This window comes from Nomascus leucogenys, chromosome 9, assembly GCF_006542625.1.
Source record: "Nomascus leucogenys isolate Asia chromosome 9, Asia_NLE_v1, whole genome shotgun sequence".
Classification (NCBI taxonomy): Eukaryota; Metazoa; Chordata; class Mammalia; order Primates; family Hylobatidae; genus Nomascus; species Nomascus leucogenys.
In genome coordinates this window covers 53,245,304-53,264,367 of record NC_044389.1, presented here as the reverse complement: position 1 = coordinate 53,264,367, position 19,064 = coordinate 53,245,304, and the positions used below count along the sequence as shown (strand labels likewise).

The following is a 19,064-nucleotide window of genomic DNA, read 5'->3' as shown; positions in this document are numbered from 1 at the left end:
TGTAACACATGGGAATATTTTAATTTTACTTTAATAGTCACATATTAATATCTTTATGTGATACCCTGAGTTTCCTCTTCCTTAAGGCAGTTTTATTGGTTTCCTACTACGAGAAATAAAATTAACCTGTAGCGTCTTCTTCCTTTTACTGTCTCTTTCTCCACCATCCAGTGTTAGTCCACAATGTCATATTTCTTAACATTTATTTTGTTTGCTTACATATACTTAAGTTTTTACTACTTGATTTGTCAGCTTTAAGTCGTATCTTGTCTCTCAGCTTTTATCAATAAGGCAGTCAGTGAATTTATTCTACTTTCTATTATTTTTCCCTGTTCTCCTTGGAAACTAAGCAGTTTACTGGGAAGTAATGCATATGAAAATAGGGGGATGAGGGAGAAGTGGGCAGGGAAATCTTTCACATTATGATGTAGATCAGATACTCCCGTGAGAGGAAAGAGAGGAAGAAAGCAAGATTAGGAGGGAAAGCCTCAGTCCATGATGTAGATATGATAAAGCCTTGGTCCTAAGGGAAGATCTGAAGCAAAGATTGCCTGTTGCAGGAGTTCTATTTTGGGCAGAAATGGCCAGATTCCAGTACTCCTGCAGTGATCAGTCATGGGCTGGTCTATACAGAGCTACCAAAATGAGCCTAGATGGACAGAGTAAAGTGAGGGAGATGGGGTCTTTAATTGTCAGACCGAGAAGCACAGGGCAAACACATAATTTGGATTGGAAACTTATATTAAGAAGTAAGATTAAGTTAATTTAAGTAAATTAATCATTTTGAAAAATAAAGAAAATTAATGTTTAGAGATAGAGTGCCCTACCCAAGTCACTTGGCTAATTAGTGGCAGAGTTGACAAAAATGTAAATTTTCATTTGGGTCTCTTTTCACCAGTCTCAGAGTCTAAGAAAGGCAAGAAACTTCCAGATACACACAATGAATATAAATTGCCATTTGAAATCTTTATTAGTTAGCAAAAAAATCTAACATAATCATCAGAGTTTTAAGTAGTAGTGACAGAAGATAAAAATGCCTCTATATCCCAAATTAACATCTCCGTATACCAAGTAGCTAATTTTTATTCTTTTACAACTAAAGTCAGGGTTTTTATTTTCAGAGACAATTCTGCAAACTTGACATTAAAGCAGTAGTTTGGCATGGTTTAAAATACATTCAAATGTATACTAAATATTGTAGAAAATATTCCATTGTTGAATACATTTCACATGGAATTTATGTGAATTAATTGAATTGATAGTGAAATATTATGAGCACCATGTGAACATACACAAACGTATTCTTGTTGTTCACAGAGGCTAGAATCAGGTACATTAGATCGAAATTAACTGAGACACAACACAATAAATGTCAACCTTGCAGTTTAAACAATTATATACACTAAGAAAAGTAGTGCCAGTCTTGGTTCGTGCTTGGCTGCCAGACTTTATTGTCATTCACTTCTAATCCTCACTTCAAATCAACTTTCCTCTTTCTCGGCTCACATTTGTGAAATAAAATTTTATTTAAAGTTAAAGATAATTATCTAAAGGATTTTGTCATTAATCAGTACAATGACAGGTCTATCAATATATTTAGATAGATAAATGTTTCTATCTACAGATATTTAGATGTCTTTGTTCATCTGGAAAGTTCCAATTTTACCCGTTTATGTTTATAGGATTAGATGGTTCAGGTGGGATTTTGATGGGGGTACAAGGTAGTGATTTTGTAGTTTCTAACATTCAGGGAAAAGTAAATGGTTGATGGCCCATACAATATTCTCTTTTTATCTGAGGACTTTCTCTGCCCTCAGTAGGCTATCTCTGTAGGATCCAAAGAGTTATTTTGAACCTCAGACCTGCATCTGGCTTGTGGGATAGAGGCATTTTATCTTGTTAATAGGTCTTGTGGTGGTGAATAATTAGATTGAAAGATTAATGATAGTGCTTTAAATCTGAGTAATATAATTTCATGTTGGGATTGGTGCTAAAAGTAAAGATGGTAGTTCTGCACTCATGAAGCACATAAATGACAGAACATTTTACAACATATAATATACTATTGCTCCAGTATGTCTTCAAAAATTCTGTTTAGTAGATTCTTCATATATAAAATAAATTGAGAAATTTTATTTTGGCCAGGAGCTGAAGTTGGTTGTTTAGTAGTAGTAGTTTGAGTAGTGACTGAAGTAGTAGTTTGGTGTGTGGGTGCAGCTGAAGTTTCAGAAGTGTCAGGTGCAAGAGTAGTTGGGGAAGAATTAGGTGTGGTAATTGGGGCAGCTGTGGTCTCTTGTGGAGCTGGGGAAGATGGTGGAGCTGGTGTAGTTGCAGAAGGTGTGGGTGGGGCAGCTGTGGTCTCTTGTGGAGCTGAGGAAGATGGTGGAGCTGGTGTAGTTGTAGAAGGTGTGGGTGGGGCAGCTGTGGTGTCTTGTGGAGCTGGGGAATTCACTGGTGTTAATGTAGCTACAGAAGAGCTTGTGTTAACATTTTCTCTTGAAGATATGGTGGTAGCATTCTGAGGAGGAAAAGTCACATTTGGAAGGGTAGTAATTTTGGTGGAAGCTGATGGGGAAGTCACAGATGGAATTTGGGTTGTAGCCACTATGGTAGGGTTGACCACACTGCCATTTTGATCTGGATGTTTAGGTGGCTGGTGAGGATTTGGGAATTTGTGGGAGTTATTAGGTGAAGGTGGAAGCTTAGGCCTACAGCGTTTGTGTAGACATTTATAGGACTTTTTAATGAGCGGCTTCTGGTGAACCAGCAGTCCAGGATGATGTGGTAATTCAAAGTGAGATTGGGCTGATTGGTGATGATGCCTTCTGTGACGTAGTTCGTGATCCCTTTCTTGACCTTCACTGAACTGCAGAAAAGAAAGAAAATGTAAGAAATGAAAAAAGTATCCATTTATCAATCAGGTGATCACTGCTGACCATGAGATGAACGGTATTTGTGGAATGCTGGGATTAGAAACCAGAGTACATTATTGAGTCAAGTGATTATCTTCCTAATTTCACCAAGTTTCAAGAAAGAATTGCTACTAGAGAGTTTTCTTTCGTCAAATGTCTACTCTCTAGATAGCGGGGATGAATATATTCCTGTGGGTTCTAGCTTGAATGCTTAGCTGGATACGAACTTTTGTGCTTACAGTTCCTCTCTTCTTCCTCTGGTGGAAAATGGTCAAGTTACTGCCTGAGGTCCCAGCACAAAAGCTTCCTGCTTGCTCAGCCTGTTCACAAAACTTTAGTCAAAGACATTCAGCTGAGATCCAGGAGCTCTTTCTGGCTTACATCCCTCATATCTACCATCATCAAAACATGAAACAGCCAAACAACAACAAAGCCCCAACAAACAAAATATCCCACCCCAGCTTCATGTTCTCCATATTTCAGGAAACAGTTTTTAGCCTTTATAAATTGGAGAAACAACTTTGGTCATTACCTTTTAACTTTATTGTTTAAAAAATTAGAACTACAGAATTCATGATTTGGGGGTTCATGAATCATCTAATTTTTAGAGAAAATTTGCTTGTTTATGCATTTTGTCTGGATAGAGCACCAATGGTTTTCATGATTTCTGAAAGGTGTTTACATCTGAAAAGAACACTGATCTAGTCCAACTGTACATCTGATACTTGATCTTTTATCAATACACCTGCTGAAAGGCTTTCTAGTCTATGCATCTAACCTCTTCTGATTAGGAACTCACTACTGTAATTCCTAAGGCAGCCTGGTAGAGAGTTCTTGACACTGAATGTAGGTTTGTTTTTTGGGATTTTCCTTCTTAACTGAGTAGAATTTTCTTCATGAAGATTTCCATCGTTTGGTCCTAATTTTGTTTTGGCAGATTTACAGAAGATCCAGAAGTCCTTCAAAATTTGAAAATAACTTCTATGCCATGTGGGTCATCATTTTGCAAGATGAATATTTTCATTTCCTTTAGCCATTGCTGACATTGTTTGAGTTAGAGTACCATCACTGTTTCCGTTTCTTATCTGTAAACAAACTTCATGCCTTTTATATCCCTCTTCCCTGTATTCAATCTCATACTACATTTTTTAGTGACCAGTTATATTAAATTGGAGAAAAGAAATATAAACAGGATAAATGAGAACATCCCAAACAAGGATAGGTTACGTTTTCTTCCTAATGACGTTCACAGAAGCCCTTTTTAGATGACCAAATGGGTAAATCATTCCAGTCGCAAGTTATAAAGCTTTGTTTGGACACAAAGTTTAGTGCAGATGAAGTGACAACTTCTGAGAGACTAGCTGATTGTTTAACTAAGATAACTTCCTCAGACACTAATATATCCAGCCTCAAAAATAGCTTCTAGGTACTGGGCTTTCAGAGGTGAATGAAACAGGGACCATCCTGAGGCTCATGTGGTTAAGGGAATGAACCATATAACTATTTCAAAGCAAAGAGGTCATAGAATTAGATTTTGGATCTGGAATTTAATTTAATCCAAATAGTTTCATAAATGAATAAACTGAGATCCAGGCATGTTAATTGACTTGCCCAAAGTCATTCAATTATTCAATGCCAGACACAGGACATTCTAAAATCTCCACTGCTGGTCTGTTGCAGTGTGTTTCGAACATATTCCTCTAAGATCTGGACATTCTCCCCAACATCCATCAATACAAGAAAGAATTATTTGTTTAGAAAATTAAATTATCCAGGAAATTTTAATTCACAACTGGGAACAACCATTAGCTAACAATGGCTTCTGATACTCACGTAACTTTGGTATTTTTCCATAGATCTCTCTTAAAAGGGCATAGGTTTTCAGAATTGGTAACACTGACTCCAGGAATCTCTGAGGAGATCCTTTCCATTACAGGGGTAGTTGTTTTCTCATATAAAATAGAACAGGTCCTGTTGTTCAAACAGATCTTTCCCTGGAGATTGAATATGCAATCCACATAATTAAGGACCTGCTCTGACTGAAGCAGGATTGAGGGCCTCACATTCCATGATCTCAGTCTTTCCCTTTTCAGATGGTCTCTGAATATGTTGCAAAGAATGTCCAGATCTTATAGGAATATGTATGAAACATGCTGCAACAGACCAGCAGTAGAGGTTTGGCTTTGTCCTGTGTCTGCCACTGAATAGCTGAGTGACTTTGGTCAAGTCACTTAATGTGCCTGGATGTCAGCTTGCTCATTTATAAAATGATTTGGATTAAATTAAATTCCAGATCCAAAGTCTAATTCTGTTTGCTTTGAAATGGTTATGTGGTTCATTGCCTTAATCACATGAGCCTCACGAAGGCCCCTCTTTCATTCACCTCTGTAAGCCCAATACCTAAAACTATGCCGGGCGTATGGCAGATACTCATTAGCGATTAATTGAATGAGTAAATGCATAGAAATGATGACAATAACTAATTTCTTATTGAATAAAATATTAACATTTAAAAGCGTTTATTCATATGTAAAATAATTTCAGCTATTTTACTTTAGGTGACCAAAATAATACCTACCACATTTTTATATGAAGACAAATTAATTAAAATCCTATTAATTTTAATGTTAGCTTGGCCTGGAACATGTATCAAATGACTAGTTTGTTTGATTTACTTAATATATTGATTAATTATTATGACTGGCAGTTACGGGTGGTTATAACAGAACTTGTGGACTAGAGTTGGATTTAGAGAAGTCTGAGAGAGGAAGGAGTTGAAAATGCATGCCTCTGAAGTATGAGTTTAGGTGACTGAAGTATGGAGGTCCTTATAATAAACATAGATATGCCAGGGAGGGTGTATTAAAGATAGCAACCCTGCCTGCCTGTTCACATTCATTATTTATTTTTATTAAAAAAGTCTTTATATAACACTCACTTTATGTTAGGCCCTATTCTGAGAGGTTTACAAATACAAATTTATTTAATTTCTTCGTAATGTCATAAGGTGGGTATGGTTATTATCTTCATTATATGGATGGGAAAACTGAGTCTCAGACTAAGTAACTTTTAGGAGATGTTTCTCCAATTGCAAACTGTACTTCTGAGAGGAGAGAAGAGGGAGAAGACATGAGGAACAAGGAGAGAGTAGGCTGGAGTCAAGCGAAGGAGAAGGAGAGACACATGGCACTTGCAGCAAGAAAGGAGGGTATGAGAAAGCAGAAGACTCCTAAAATAACTAAAGGAATGCCAAATTCTGTGGGGAAGGAAGAGGAGAAAATTAGTCAGAAAGGAAGAGAACTAGAAGAAAGCAAGGCCGAGATTACATTTTTTACTTTCGTATTTTGAGACGGAGTCTCGCTCTGTCACCCAGTTGGAGTGCAGTGGCGTGATCTCAGCTCACTGCAACCTCCGTCTCCCGGGTTCAAGGGATTCTCCTGCCTCAGCCTCCCTAGAAGCTGGAATTACAGGTGTGTACTCCATGCCTGGCTAATTTTTGTATTCTTAGTAGAGATGGGGGTTTCACCATGTTGGCCAGGCTGGTCTTGAACTCCTGACCTCAGGTGATCTTCCCGCCGCGGCCTCCGAAAGTGCTGGAATTACAGGTGTGAGCCACGGCACCCGGCCCAATATTACATTTAATTGAAATTAGAAAGCACAATTCATTTCTTCATTTGCTACCAGCTTATTTTTATGACCAGTTGAAAATCTGTGATCCTTTTTTAAAGAGAATGAAAGCATTATGTTAAATAATGCTATAGTTGACAGAGCTCTTCATCTGACTCCAGAATACATCCTTTCAAGTCTTTCTTTGGGATATCTGGAAGACAGAAGCCAGACTATCTGCTCCCTGAAATCACTCCACAAAAGCAGGTTGTTGCTAGAGCTCCAGGACTGACCTTTTCTGGCTGTGGGTTGATGCTACTCTCTGGTACATTCCTGTATTTTCTTTTTTTATTTTTTTTGAGATGGAGTCTTGCTCTGTCGCCCAGGCTGAAGTGCAGTGGCATGATCTTGGCTCACTGCAACCTCCGCCTCCCAAGTTCAAGCGATTCTCCTGCTTCAGCGTCCCGAGTAGCTGGAATTACAGATGTGTGCCACCATGCCCAGCTAATTTTTGTATTTTTAGTAGAGACGAGGTTTCACCACGTTGGCTAGGCTGGTCTCGAACTCCTGACCTCACATTCCTGTATTTTCTAAGGATCAGGTCAAGGTATTTCTGTGCTACCTTCTCATATTCAAGTTCTTTGGAAACTCTTTCTCTCACCAGGGACTTTTTTGAGATTTGGGCAGCTTGAAGAGTTTTATTTATTCTAAGCACTTGGAAGAAAGGATTCTTTAGGTGTCTGGATTTGAGGGAGTTATGATAAAAGGCCACCTCAAAAGAACAACCCAGATTCATCATTTCACAATAACATGATTTGTGTTGATTGGAAAGTTCTTTCTTTCAATATAGAGGTGTTGGTAGCCAGGGATTCCTTATTAAAATTTTACTTATTAAAAAGTGAACATCACTGTGCATATTCAGAACTTAAAGCCTTATCGACTAGTATGTAAACTGAGATTACAATAATCTTGTCATAATTTTTATATCTACACTATATTTTATAATTTGTAAATTCTCATTTACCCTTCAGCAGCCCTCTGAAGCGTATAGTGTTATTATTATTTTACACATAGGGAAATTGGGGCCATATAAAAAGATTCTAAATTGCTCAAGATTCATCTGGATGGTAAACATTAGAGATGAGTTTAAGCCCACATCTTCTGAGCCCAGCTTGAACACTCTTCTACAGTCACAGAAATCAGCATTAGGGTCCAGGGAAAAAGCCGGATTGTTTTCTGGGGGATATTGTATGGCAAGTGAGAAATATGAGAATATCCAAGAGTAAATCCCATCCACTTCATCAGTTCTTCTGCCCTCTGTCTCTCTACTCTACTGGCATAATATTCTGAGGCTATCCATCCTCATTCAATAAAAAAGTACATTCCACTTCTTGATTCTTATTTGAAATTTCGTCAAAATAAAATTGAATAAATACTTACAGGTACATACCATTAGAGAAAAATATGGTTATTATTACAGCATGTATCACCTTGTAATCACATTATATCATTATTAATTTTAATTTTCCTTTACCAGTACACCCTACATTTCTTAAAGATAGAAGGTCCACTTTGTAATCTTCTCTTGGTTTTGGAAGCCATCCTTTCCTATCCCCTCTTGTGGGTCCTCCATTTTCTCTATCCATATCCAAACTTCCTACATTTTCTCCCTAGGTGATCTTGTAAGGTTTCATGGCTTCAAGTATGTTTTAAATATAAACTTTACCCCTAGATTTCTTTCTGAACTCCAGACAACATATATCCACTGTTATCTTGATATCTTGATGTAGAAGTCTAATAGCCATTTCAAATGTAACATGCCCCAAACTAGAATATTTTTGTTCATTTCTTTCTTTTTTTTTCTTTTGAGACAGAATCTTTCTCTGTCACCCAGGCTGTAGTGCAGTGATGCAATCTTGGCTCACTGCAAACTCTGCTTCCCAGGTTCGAGCAATTCTCCTGCCTCAGCCTCCTGAGTAGTTGGGATTACAGGTGCCCACTACCACACCCAGCTAATTTTTGTATTTTTAGTAGAGACGGGGTTTCACCATGTTGGCCAGGCTGGTCTTGAACTCCTGACCTCAGGTGATCCACCTGCCTTGGCATCCAAAAGTGTTGAGACTACAGGCGTGAGCCACCGCGCCCAGCCTGTTCATTTCTTTCTTTTACCACATATACAATCCAGCAGAAGATATAGTAGACTCAATCACTAAAATATATCCTAAACCCACTCTTATCTTTTAATTGCTGAAATTTAGTACAAGTCATCATCATCTTTTATCTGGACCACTGCCATAGTTTCCTGACTAGTCTCCTTATCTCAGCTTTTGTTACCTGCTACCTGTCTTCTCCTAAGAATCCTGTCATGTAACTCCCCTGGGAGTGCTTTGATCATGATGAGACTTCCTGAGAGATTTGAATCCATATTCCACAACAAGACCTAACGGCCTTACAAATCTGGTTTTCATCTGTGTCAGTTCTCATCACACTCACTATAAAGTTTGTGCTCTATAGATATTGGATAAAGGAAACAAATTATTTCCTTATGCTCTATCTATCTATCATCTATCTATCTATCTATCTCTCTATCTATCTATCATCTATCTATCTACCTATCTATCTATCTACCTACCTACCTACCTACCTACCTACCTACCTACCTACCTACCTGTCTAGTCTATCTACCTATCTATCTAGTCTATCTACCCATCTGTATATACTTTTAAGACAGGGTCTCATTTTGTCACTCAGGCTGTGGCATAGTAGTGTGATTATGGCTTGCTGCAGCCTTGACCTCCCAGGCTTAAGATCCCACCTCAGCCTCCGAGTAGTTGGGATTACAGGCATGCACCACCACACCTGGCTAATTAATTTTTTTGTTGTTGTTGTGGAGATACTGTCTCATTATGTTACTCAGGCTAGTCTTGAACTTCTTTGAGCTCAAGTGATCCTCCCTCCTAGGCTTCCCATAGTGCTGGGATTAGAGGTGTGAGCCAGTGCACCGGCCAATTATCCATATTTATATGTTTCCTGGAAATAAAAGATGCCAAGTTTCTTGGAAATAGGGGTTGCCTATTATGCTTTGAAAGTCTCAGGTAGGTACACTAAATGTTTGTTATTGATAGTTAAGGAAAAAACTTATTTGGGTGAATACTTACTGAGAAGCAAGCACTCAGTGCACAGATGCACACAAACAGCGGCAGAGTTTTCATTCTTTCTGATGTCTCCTGGGAAAAGCAGAAATGTGGCTTATATTAGTTATGATATTATGGGAGAGGAATGTGTTTTGGTAAATGACTTATTTTTATTAGAAAGTACAGGCAAAAAGAGACCAATGGTTTCTGAAAATTATGTATACATTTTCATTCCATAGGGGTGATGCAAAATTGCTTCAGGCCTAAAATGCATTCTTTTAGAGAGGAAGCAATGGAGGAGACTCAAGAATTACTCTAACTAGTTTGCAACATGAACATTTTCTATTGATATTAAATATTGGCTAGGAAAGGCAGGATCTTAGGAAGTTTAGCAATAAGAAAAGGAAATAATTTTCTTCTTATTTCTTTTCTAATTCAGGAAGCTTCCCTCTCTAGGGAACCATCATATAAATGACCTGATACTGCACAGTTTTGCAAAGATTCCTGATGTTAGAGGAAAATGCTCTTTGTCTTTGTGCTATGAGGCTGTCACTTGGAACAAAGAACCAGGTCAAATGGACTCTTCCTCCAATTTCATTCTACTGAAGATTTTGCCATTTGATAATCCTTTTTCTTGTACCTTTTTTTTTTTTGAGACAGGGTCTTGCTCTGTTGTCCAGGCTGGAGTGAAGTGGCACGCGATGGCTCACTGCAGCCTGCACCCCCCAGGCTCAAGAGATCCTCTCACTTTGGCCACCCTAGTAGCTGGGACTACAGTCATGCACCGCCGCTCCTGGCTATTGTTATTATTATTATTATTATTATTATTATTTTATTTTTTGTAGAGACACGGTTTCACTGTGTTGCCCAGGCTGGTCTTGAACTCCTGGGCTCAAGCAATCCACCCTCGTCGGCCTCCCCAAATCCTGGGATTACAGTTGTGAGCCACCGTGTCTGGCCGATACCCTTTTTCTAAGTCCCGAAATGACAAGAATTATGCTTTATTCATTGTTATGTCATCATGCCTAGTACATAGTGCAGACTGAATACATATATTTTTTTGAATAACTACTTGCAAAAGAGAATTGTATTTTGGCTATAGGTTGTAGAAGGGAAGAGTGAGAGAAGAATGTGGTCTTTTATTTTTCTCATTTTGATTATACATGTAATGTGTGCATGTCAGCTTATCAGCTTTAGAAAACAAAATGAAGGTTAAATCATATAGACAGATTACATATTAGGGCAGGTAATTAGTGTGCATGTCAATGTGGTGGACTGTGAGATTAGACACACTTTACAATACAATCCCGTGGTTTATAAAATGGGTGTTAGAGTCAGTCAGAGACTTGATTCAAGCTCTGCCCACTTACTGTGTGACTCTGCCACTCACTGCATGATTTTGAGTGAGTTGCAATCTTACATCATAAGAATGTCCTGAGGATTGACTGGAATAATATATATATTACAAATCATACTGAGAATAACGTCTTATCCATAATAAATTCTCAGCGATATTATTATAGTACTAGCATGCTAAGAAGAAAACAATCTGACCCAGTTGAAAAAAGAAATGGTTACTTATTATTCTTCAGGTTCCTAATATATTGTCAGATTTTTTGTTTTAATTTTCAAGACCAAAAAACATTCCTACCAATCATATTGTGTTCTAATAACATATGAATTGAGTGTTACCACACAGTTTGGCAGTTCATAAGAAGAGAGGAGAATAACTGTATTAGAACAACTATTGCTGTTACTTAATATATGTATATTACTTGAAAGCTGTTTAGTTTATATTAGAATCTATCTAAAGTATCCACGTACCTGGTGCAGTGTGAATTTTTCTTCTTAGGGTGTTCAATCCAGTTGCTTGCTTTTAGCCAATCCTTTGAGGATGGTAACTAGAAGCAAAAGAAGAGAAAGCACAAGAGAATTTTCAGGTTTTATAATGCTCCAGTCGAGCTTTTTGGAAATAGGAAATCTATTAGATTTAAGATAAGGTCACTTGTGTCAAGGAATTTACTTTTAAAGAAAAGAATAGTTGTGGTTTGCTGAGGTTGACAGTAGTTCTTTGTGCATCAATTTCTTCCTGATGAGCAGAGTGACGATCAGAGGTTCTCAATGAGTAACTTATGTGCTTGATGAGTAGTGGAACAGTGATTGATGGCACTTACGGAGAAACGAACAACCATGGCCCAGGTCCTCCCAACAGGAACAGATCATCCACTCTTTCCTGTTGGGCTCTCAAAGTAAGCAGAGTGATCGCCTTCTGACAGTTAATGTGATGGAACACCATATTTCCTTGTCAATAAGACAAGTTAATAAAGGACAGAGGATTTTAAAAAAATACTGTGGTGCCAAGTACTGGTGCAGGGCAGTATTTAAAGCCAAAAAATAAACACTGAATTTTTAAATACAAACAATTCAAAACAATTTTTTGACTTTTTGTCTTGAAAAATATTCAAACATGTAGAAAAGTGAGGAGGGTAGTAGAACTATATACTCATTCCCTGGTTTTCATAATTCTTAACATTTTGCTATACATCTTAGTTGTTTTGCTGAAGTATTTTAAGGTAAACTACAGAAATTGTAACAGCTACTCTATTTCTAAGCATTTCTCTCTAAAAAGCCTTTCTTTTATAACACAACACCATCAACCTATAACAATATTAATAATTCAAACATATAATCTAAAATTGAGTTTATACTCACATTTTGGCAAAAATATTTTTAGACATTTTGTTCCTACCAGGACTCAACTAAGGGCCGTGTGTTGCAGTGACTCGTTATGTCTCTAGTTTCTTTTATCCCAGAAAATTTTCTCCCTTTCCCACCATGGTACTGATATTTTGATATCTAGACTAGTCATTTTATAAATATTTATTTTTAAAAAGAAACTTAATAACTTATAAAAGAACTTAAGAATCATTTTAATAGAGATTTTCAAAATTAGATATTTCTAATATGTAAAATCATTAATCTGGAATACAGTTTTGAAGGTGTGATTCCACTTCTGGTTAGTCAGTTTGTTCTTTTGCACATATAGTCTCTGAGGGCTTACATTCTTCGGGTTTGATTCCTTGCTTCTCCACTTAGTAGCCATGTAATTTCTGACAAGTTAGCTAACTTCTTTGAGCCTCAGTTTTTCTATCTGCTAATTAGGTGTGAAATCTACTTTACAAAGTTGTCAGACTAAAATTAGTAAGTTAAAAGTTCTGACATGGTGCTTTTGAATGGAAAGCCCTCAGCTATTATACTGCCATTAGTGGAAAGTTAGGGACAGTTTTTGAGATAGCAATGAGTTAGTAAATATGGGCTATAATATTAATTTCTTTTCATCTTTCTTTGCTGGCAGCTAGTGATATGCATTTACAATATACTTGTTATAGTTAAAATTGACTGTAGAATATAATTTTTATTGATCTGAAACAAGCTTTTCTGAGTACATGACTTCAGTAGAAAAATTTTCATATCACCTTGTTATTGCCCAATTAGTGATAAGTTGTAATGACCTCAAAAATTGATAGAATTTCAAAAAATGTCTAATTATTCTCAGTCCTAACTCATGCCTGGAGATAAAAAATTTAATTTTCTTTAAATATTGGAAAACTATAAGAATATCTGGACATATTATGACTGAATCCAGTGCATTTCAGATTTTATTTTTCAATAAATAATGAGTAACACTTATGCATTTATTATTTTAATTTTTTAAAAATTATGTTCTCTTGGGATAAATGTGCAGGATGTGCAGGTTTGTTACTTAGGTATACATGTGCCATGGTAGTTTGCTGCAGCCATCAACCCGTCACCTACATTAGGTATTTCTCCTAGTGCTGTCCCTCCCCCAGCCCCCCATCTGCCGACAGGCCCTGGTGTGTGATGTTTCCCTCCCTGTGTCCGTGTGTTCTCATTGTTTAACTCCCCACTTGTGAGTGAGAACATGCAGTGTTTGGTTTTCTGTTCCTGTGTTAGTTTGCTGAGAAAGATGGTTTCCAGCTTCATCCATGTCCCTACAAAGGACATGAACTCATCCTTTTTTATGGCTGCATTGTATTCCATGGTGTATATGTGCCACATTTTCTTTATCCAGTCTATCATTGATGGGCATTTGGGTTGGTTCCAAGTCTTTGCTATTGTAAATAGTGCTGCAATAAATATATGTGTGCATATGTCTTTATAGTAGAATGATTTATAGTTCTTTGGGTATATACCCAGTAATGGGATTGCTGGGTCAAATGATGTTTCTGGTTCTAGATCCTTGCAGAATCGCTACACTGTCTTCCACAATGGTTGAACTAATTTACACTCCCAGCAACAGCATAAAAGCATTCCTATTTCTCCACATCCTTTCCAGCATCTGTTGTTTCCTGACTTTTTATGGATCACTATTCTAACTGGCTTGAGAAGGTATCTCAATGTAGTTTTGATTTGCATTTCTCTAATGACCAGAGATTATGAGCCTTTTTTCATATATTTGTTGGCTGCATAAATGTCTTCTTTTGAGAAGTGTCTGTTCATATCCTTTGTCCACTTTTTGATGGGGTTGTTTGCTTTTTTCTTGTAAATTTGTTTAAGTTCCTTGTAGATTCTGGATATTAGCCCTTTGTCAGATGGATAGATTGCAAAAATTTTCTCCCATTCTGTAGGTTGCCTGTTCACTCTGATGATAGTTTGTTTTGCTGTGCAGAAGCTCTTTAGTTTAATTAGATCTCATTTGTCTATTTTGGCTTTTGTTGCCATTGCCTTTGGTGTTTTAGTCATGAAGCCATTGCCTGTGTCTATGTCCTGAATGTTATTGCCTAGGTTTTCTTCTAGGGTTTTTATGCTTTTAGGTCTTACATTTAAGTCTTTAATCCATCTTGAGTTAATTTTTGTATAAGGTGTTAGGAAGGGGTCCAGTTTCAGTTTTCTGCATATGGCTAGCCAGTTTTCCCGACACCATTTATTACATAGGGAATCCTTTCGCCATTTCTTGTTTCTGTCAGGTTTGTCAAAGATCAGATGGTTTTAGATGTGTGGTGTTATTTCTGAGGCCTCTGTTCTGTGCTATTGGTCTATATATGTGTTTTGGTACCAGTACCTTGCTGTTTTGGTTACTGTAGCATTGTAGTATAGTTTAAATCAGGTAGCATGATCCCTCCAGTTTTGTTGTTTTTGCTTACGATTGTCTTGGCTATACAGGCTCTTTTTTGGTTCCATATGACATTTAAGTGGTTTTTTTCTAATTCTGTGTAGAAAGTCAATGGTAGCTTGGTGGAGATAGCATTGAATCTACAAATTACTTTGGGCACTATGGCCATTTTGATGATATTGATTCTTCCTGTCCATGAGTATGGAATGTTTTTCCATTTGTTTGTGTCCTGTCTTATTTCATTGAGCAGCGGTTTGTAGTTCTCCTTGAAGAGGTTCTTCACATCCCTTGTTAAGTTGTATTCCTAGGTATTTTATTTATTTATTTTATTTTATTTTTATTATTGTACTTTAAGTTTTAGGGTACATGTGCACAATGTGCAGGTTTGTTACATATGTATCCATGTGCCATATTGTTTTGCTGCACCCATTAACTTGTCATTTAGCATTAGATGTATCTCCTAATGCTAACCCTCCCCCCTACCCCCACCCCACAACAGTCCCTGGAGTGTGATGTTCCCCTCCCTGTGTCCATGAGTTCTCATTGTTCAATTCCCACCTATGAGTGAGAACATGCCGTGTTTGGTTTTTTGGCCTTGCGACAGTTTGCTGAGAATGATGGTTTCCAGTTTCATCCATGTCCCTACAAAGGACATGAACTCATCCTTTTAATGGCTGCATAGTATTCCATGGTGTATATATGCCACATTTTCTTAATCCAGTCTATCATTGTGGGACATTTGGGTTGGTTCCAAGTCTTTGCTATTGTGAATAGTGCCGCAACAAACATACGTGTGCATGTGTCTTTATAGCAGCATGATTTACAGTCCTTTGGGTATATACCCAGTAATGGGATGGCTGGGTCAAATGGTATTTCTAGTTCTAGATCCCTGAGGAATCACCACACTGACTTCCACAATGGTTGAACTAGTTTACAGTCCCACCAACAGTATAAAAGTGTTCCTATTTCTCCACATCCTCTCCAGCACCTGTTGTTTCCTGACTTTTTAATGATGGCCATTCTAACTGGTGTGAGATGGTTTCTCATTGTGGTTTTGATTTGCATTTCTCTGATGGCCAGTGATGATGAGTATTTTTGCATGTGTTTTTTGGCTGCATAAATGTCTTCTTTTGAGAAGTGTGTGTTCATGCCCTTCACCCATTTTTTGATGGGGTTGTTTGTTTTTTTCTTGTAAATTTGTTTGACTTCATTGTAGATGCTGGATATTAGCCTTTTGCCAGATGATTAGGTTGCGAAAATTTTCCCCCATTCTGTAGGTTGCCTGTTCACTCTGATGATAGTTTCTTTTGCTGTGCAGAAGCTCTTTAGTTTAATTAGACCCCATTCGTAAATTTTGGCTTTTGTGGCCATTGCTTTTGGTGTTTTAGACATGAAGCCCTTGCACATGCCTATGTCCTGAATGGTAATGCCTAGATTTTCTTCTAAGGTTTTTGTGGTTTTAGGTCTAACATGTAAGTCTTTAATCCATCTTGAATTAATTTTTGTAGAAGGTGTAAGGAAGGGATCCAGTTTCAGCTTTCTACATATGGCTAGCCAGTTTTCCCAGCACCATATATTAAATAGGGAATCCTTTCGCCATTGCTTGTTTTTGTCAGGTTTGTCAAAGATCAGATAGTTGTAGATATGTGGCATTATTTCTGAGGGCTCTGTTCTGTTCCATTGGTCTATATATCTGTTTTGGTACCAGTACCATGCTGTTTTGGTTACTGTAGCCGTGTAGTATAGTTTGAAGTCAGGTAGCGTGATGCCTCCAGCTTTGTTCTTTTGGCTTAGGATTGACTTGGTGATGCGGGCTCTTTTTTGGTTCCATATGAACTTTAAAGTAGTTTTTTCCAATTCTGTGAAGAAAGTCATTGGTAGCTTGATGGGGATGGCATTGAATCTATAAATGACCTTGGGCAGTATGGCCATTTTCACGATATTGATTCTTCCAACCCATGAGCATGGAATGTTCTTCCATTTGTTTGTATCCTCTTTTATTTCATTGAGCAGTGGTATGTAGTTCCCCTTGAAGAGGTCCATCACGTTCCTTGTAAGTTGGATTCCTAGGTATTTTATTCTCTTTGAAGCAATTGTGAATGGGATTTCACTCATGATTTGGCTCTCTGTCTGTTATTGGTGTACAAGAATGCTTGACATTGATTTTGTATCCTGAGACTTTGCTGAAGTTGCTTATCAGCTTAAGGAGATTTTGGGCTGAGACAATGGGGTTTTCTAGATATACAGTCATGTCATCTGCAAACAGGGACAATTTGACTTCCTCTTTTCCTAATTGAATACCCTTTATTTCCTTCTCCTGCCTGATTGCCCTGGCGAGAACGTCCAGCACTATGTTGAATAGGAGTGGTGAGAGAGGGCATCCCTGTCTTGTGCCAGTTTTCAAAGGGAATGCTTCCAGGTTTTGCCCATTCAGTATGATATTGGCTGTGGGTTTGTCATAGATAGCTCTTATTATTTTGAGATATGCCCCATCAATACCTAATTTATTGAGAGTTTTTAGCATGAAGCGTTGTTGAATTTTGTCAAAGGTCTTTTCTGCATCTATTGAGATAATCATGTGGTTTTTGTGTTTGGTTCTGTTTATATGCTGGATAACATTTATTCATTTGCATATGTTGAACCAGTCTTGCATCCCAGGGATACACCCATTTGATCATGGTGGATAAGCTTTTTGATGTGCTCCTGGATTTGGTTTGCCAGTATTTTACTGAGGATTTTTGCATCGATGTTCATCAGGGATATTGGTCTAAAATTCTCTTTTTTGTTGTGTCTCTGCCAGGCTTTGGTATCAGGATGATGCTGGCCTCATAAAATGAGTTAGGGAGGATTCCCTCTTTTTCTATTGATTGTAATAGTTTCAGAAGGAATGGTACCAGTTCCTCCTTGTACCTCTGGTAGAATTCGGCTGTGAATCCATCTGATCCTGGACTTTTTTTGGTTGGTAAGCTATTAATTTCCCTCTACACACTGCTTTGAATGTGTCCCAGAGATTCTGTTATGTTGTGTCTTTGTTCTCGTTGGTTTCCAAGAACATCTTTATTTCTGCCTTCACTTCATTATGTACCCAGTAGTCATTCAGGAGCAGGTTGTTCAGTTTCCATGTAGTTGAGCGGTTTTGAGCGAGTTTCTTAATCCTGAGTTCTAGTTTGATTGCACTGTGGTCTGAGAGACAGTTTGTTAAAATTTCTGTTCTTTTACATTTGCTGAGGAGAGCTTTACTTCCAACTATGTGGTAAATTTTGGAATAGGTGTGGTGTGGTGCTGAAAAAAATGTATATTCTGTTGATTTGGGGTGGAGAGTTCTGTAGATGTCTATTAGGTCCACTTTGTGCAGGGCTGAGTTCAATTCCTGGATATCCCTGTTAACTTTCTGTCTCGTTGATCTATCTAATGTTGACAGTGGGGTGTTAAAATCTCCCATTATTATTGTGTGGGAGTTTAAGTCCCTTTGTAGGTCACTCAGGACTTGCTTTATGAATCTGGGTGCTCCTATATTGGGTGCATATATATTTAGGATAGTTAGTTCTTCTTGTTAAATTGAACCCTCTACCATTATGTAATGGCCTTCTTTGTCTCTTTTGACCTTTGTTGGTTTAAAGTCTGTTTTATCCGAGACTAGGATTGCAATCCCTGCCTTTTTTTGCTTTCTCTTTGCTTGGTAGATCTTCCTCCATCTCTTTATTTTGAGCCTATGTGTATCTATGCACACGAGATGGGTTTCCTGAATACAGCAGACTGATGGGTCTTGACTCTTTATCCAATTTGCCAGTCTGTGTCTTTTAATTGGAGCATTTAGCCCATTTTCATTTAAGGTTAATATTGTTATGTGTGAATTTGATCCTGTCATTATGATGTTAGCTGCTTATTTTGCTTGTTAGTTGATGCAGTTTCTTCCTAGCCTTGATGGTCTTTACAATTTGGCACGTTTTTGCAGGGGCTGGTACCGGTTGTTCCTTTCCATGTTTAATGCTTCCTTCAGGAGCTCTTTTAGGGCAGGCCTGATGGTGACAAAATCTCTCAGCATTTGCTTGTCTGTAAAGTATTTTATTTCTCCTTCACTTATGAAGCTTAGTTTGGCTGGATATGAAATTCTGGGTTGAAAATTCTTTTCTTTAAGTATGTTGAATATTGGCTTCCACTCTCTTCTGGCTTGTAGTGTTTCTGCTGAGAGATCCGCTGTTAGTCTGATGGGCTTCCCTTTGTGGGTAACCCGAGCTTTCTCTCTGGCTCCCCTTTACATTTTTTCCTTCATTTCAA

The 19,064-nt window shown here is 37.7% G+C and overlaps 1 protein-coding gene across 1 annotated transcript; it reads right to left on the bottom strand.

The window, feature by feature from the left end:
- Nucleotides 1-947: 947 nt before the first annotated feature.
- On the bottom strand, nucleotides 948-9,730 carry MUC7 (mucin 7, secreted). Its single transcript, XM_030818957.1, has 2 exons — nucleotides 9,677-9,730; nucleotides 948-2,866 (listed from the first exon to the last, which is right to left on the bottom strand). The coding sequence occupies exons 1-2, from the start codon at nucleotides 9,728-9,730 to the stop codon at nucleotides 2,063-2,065; spliced, it is 858 nt and encodes a 285-aa protein (XP_030674817.1). The 3' UTR covers nucleotides 948-2,062.
- Nucleotides 9,731-19,064: the final 9,334 nt, after the last annotated feature.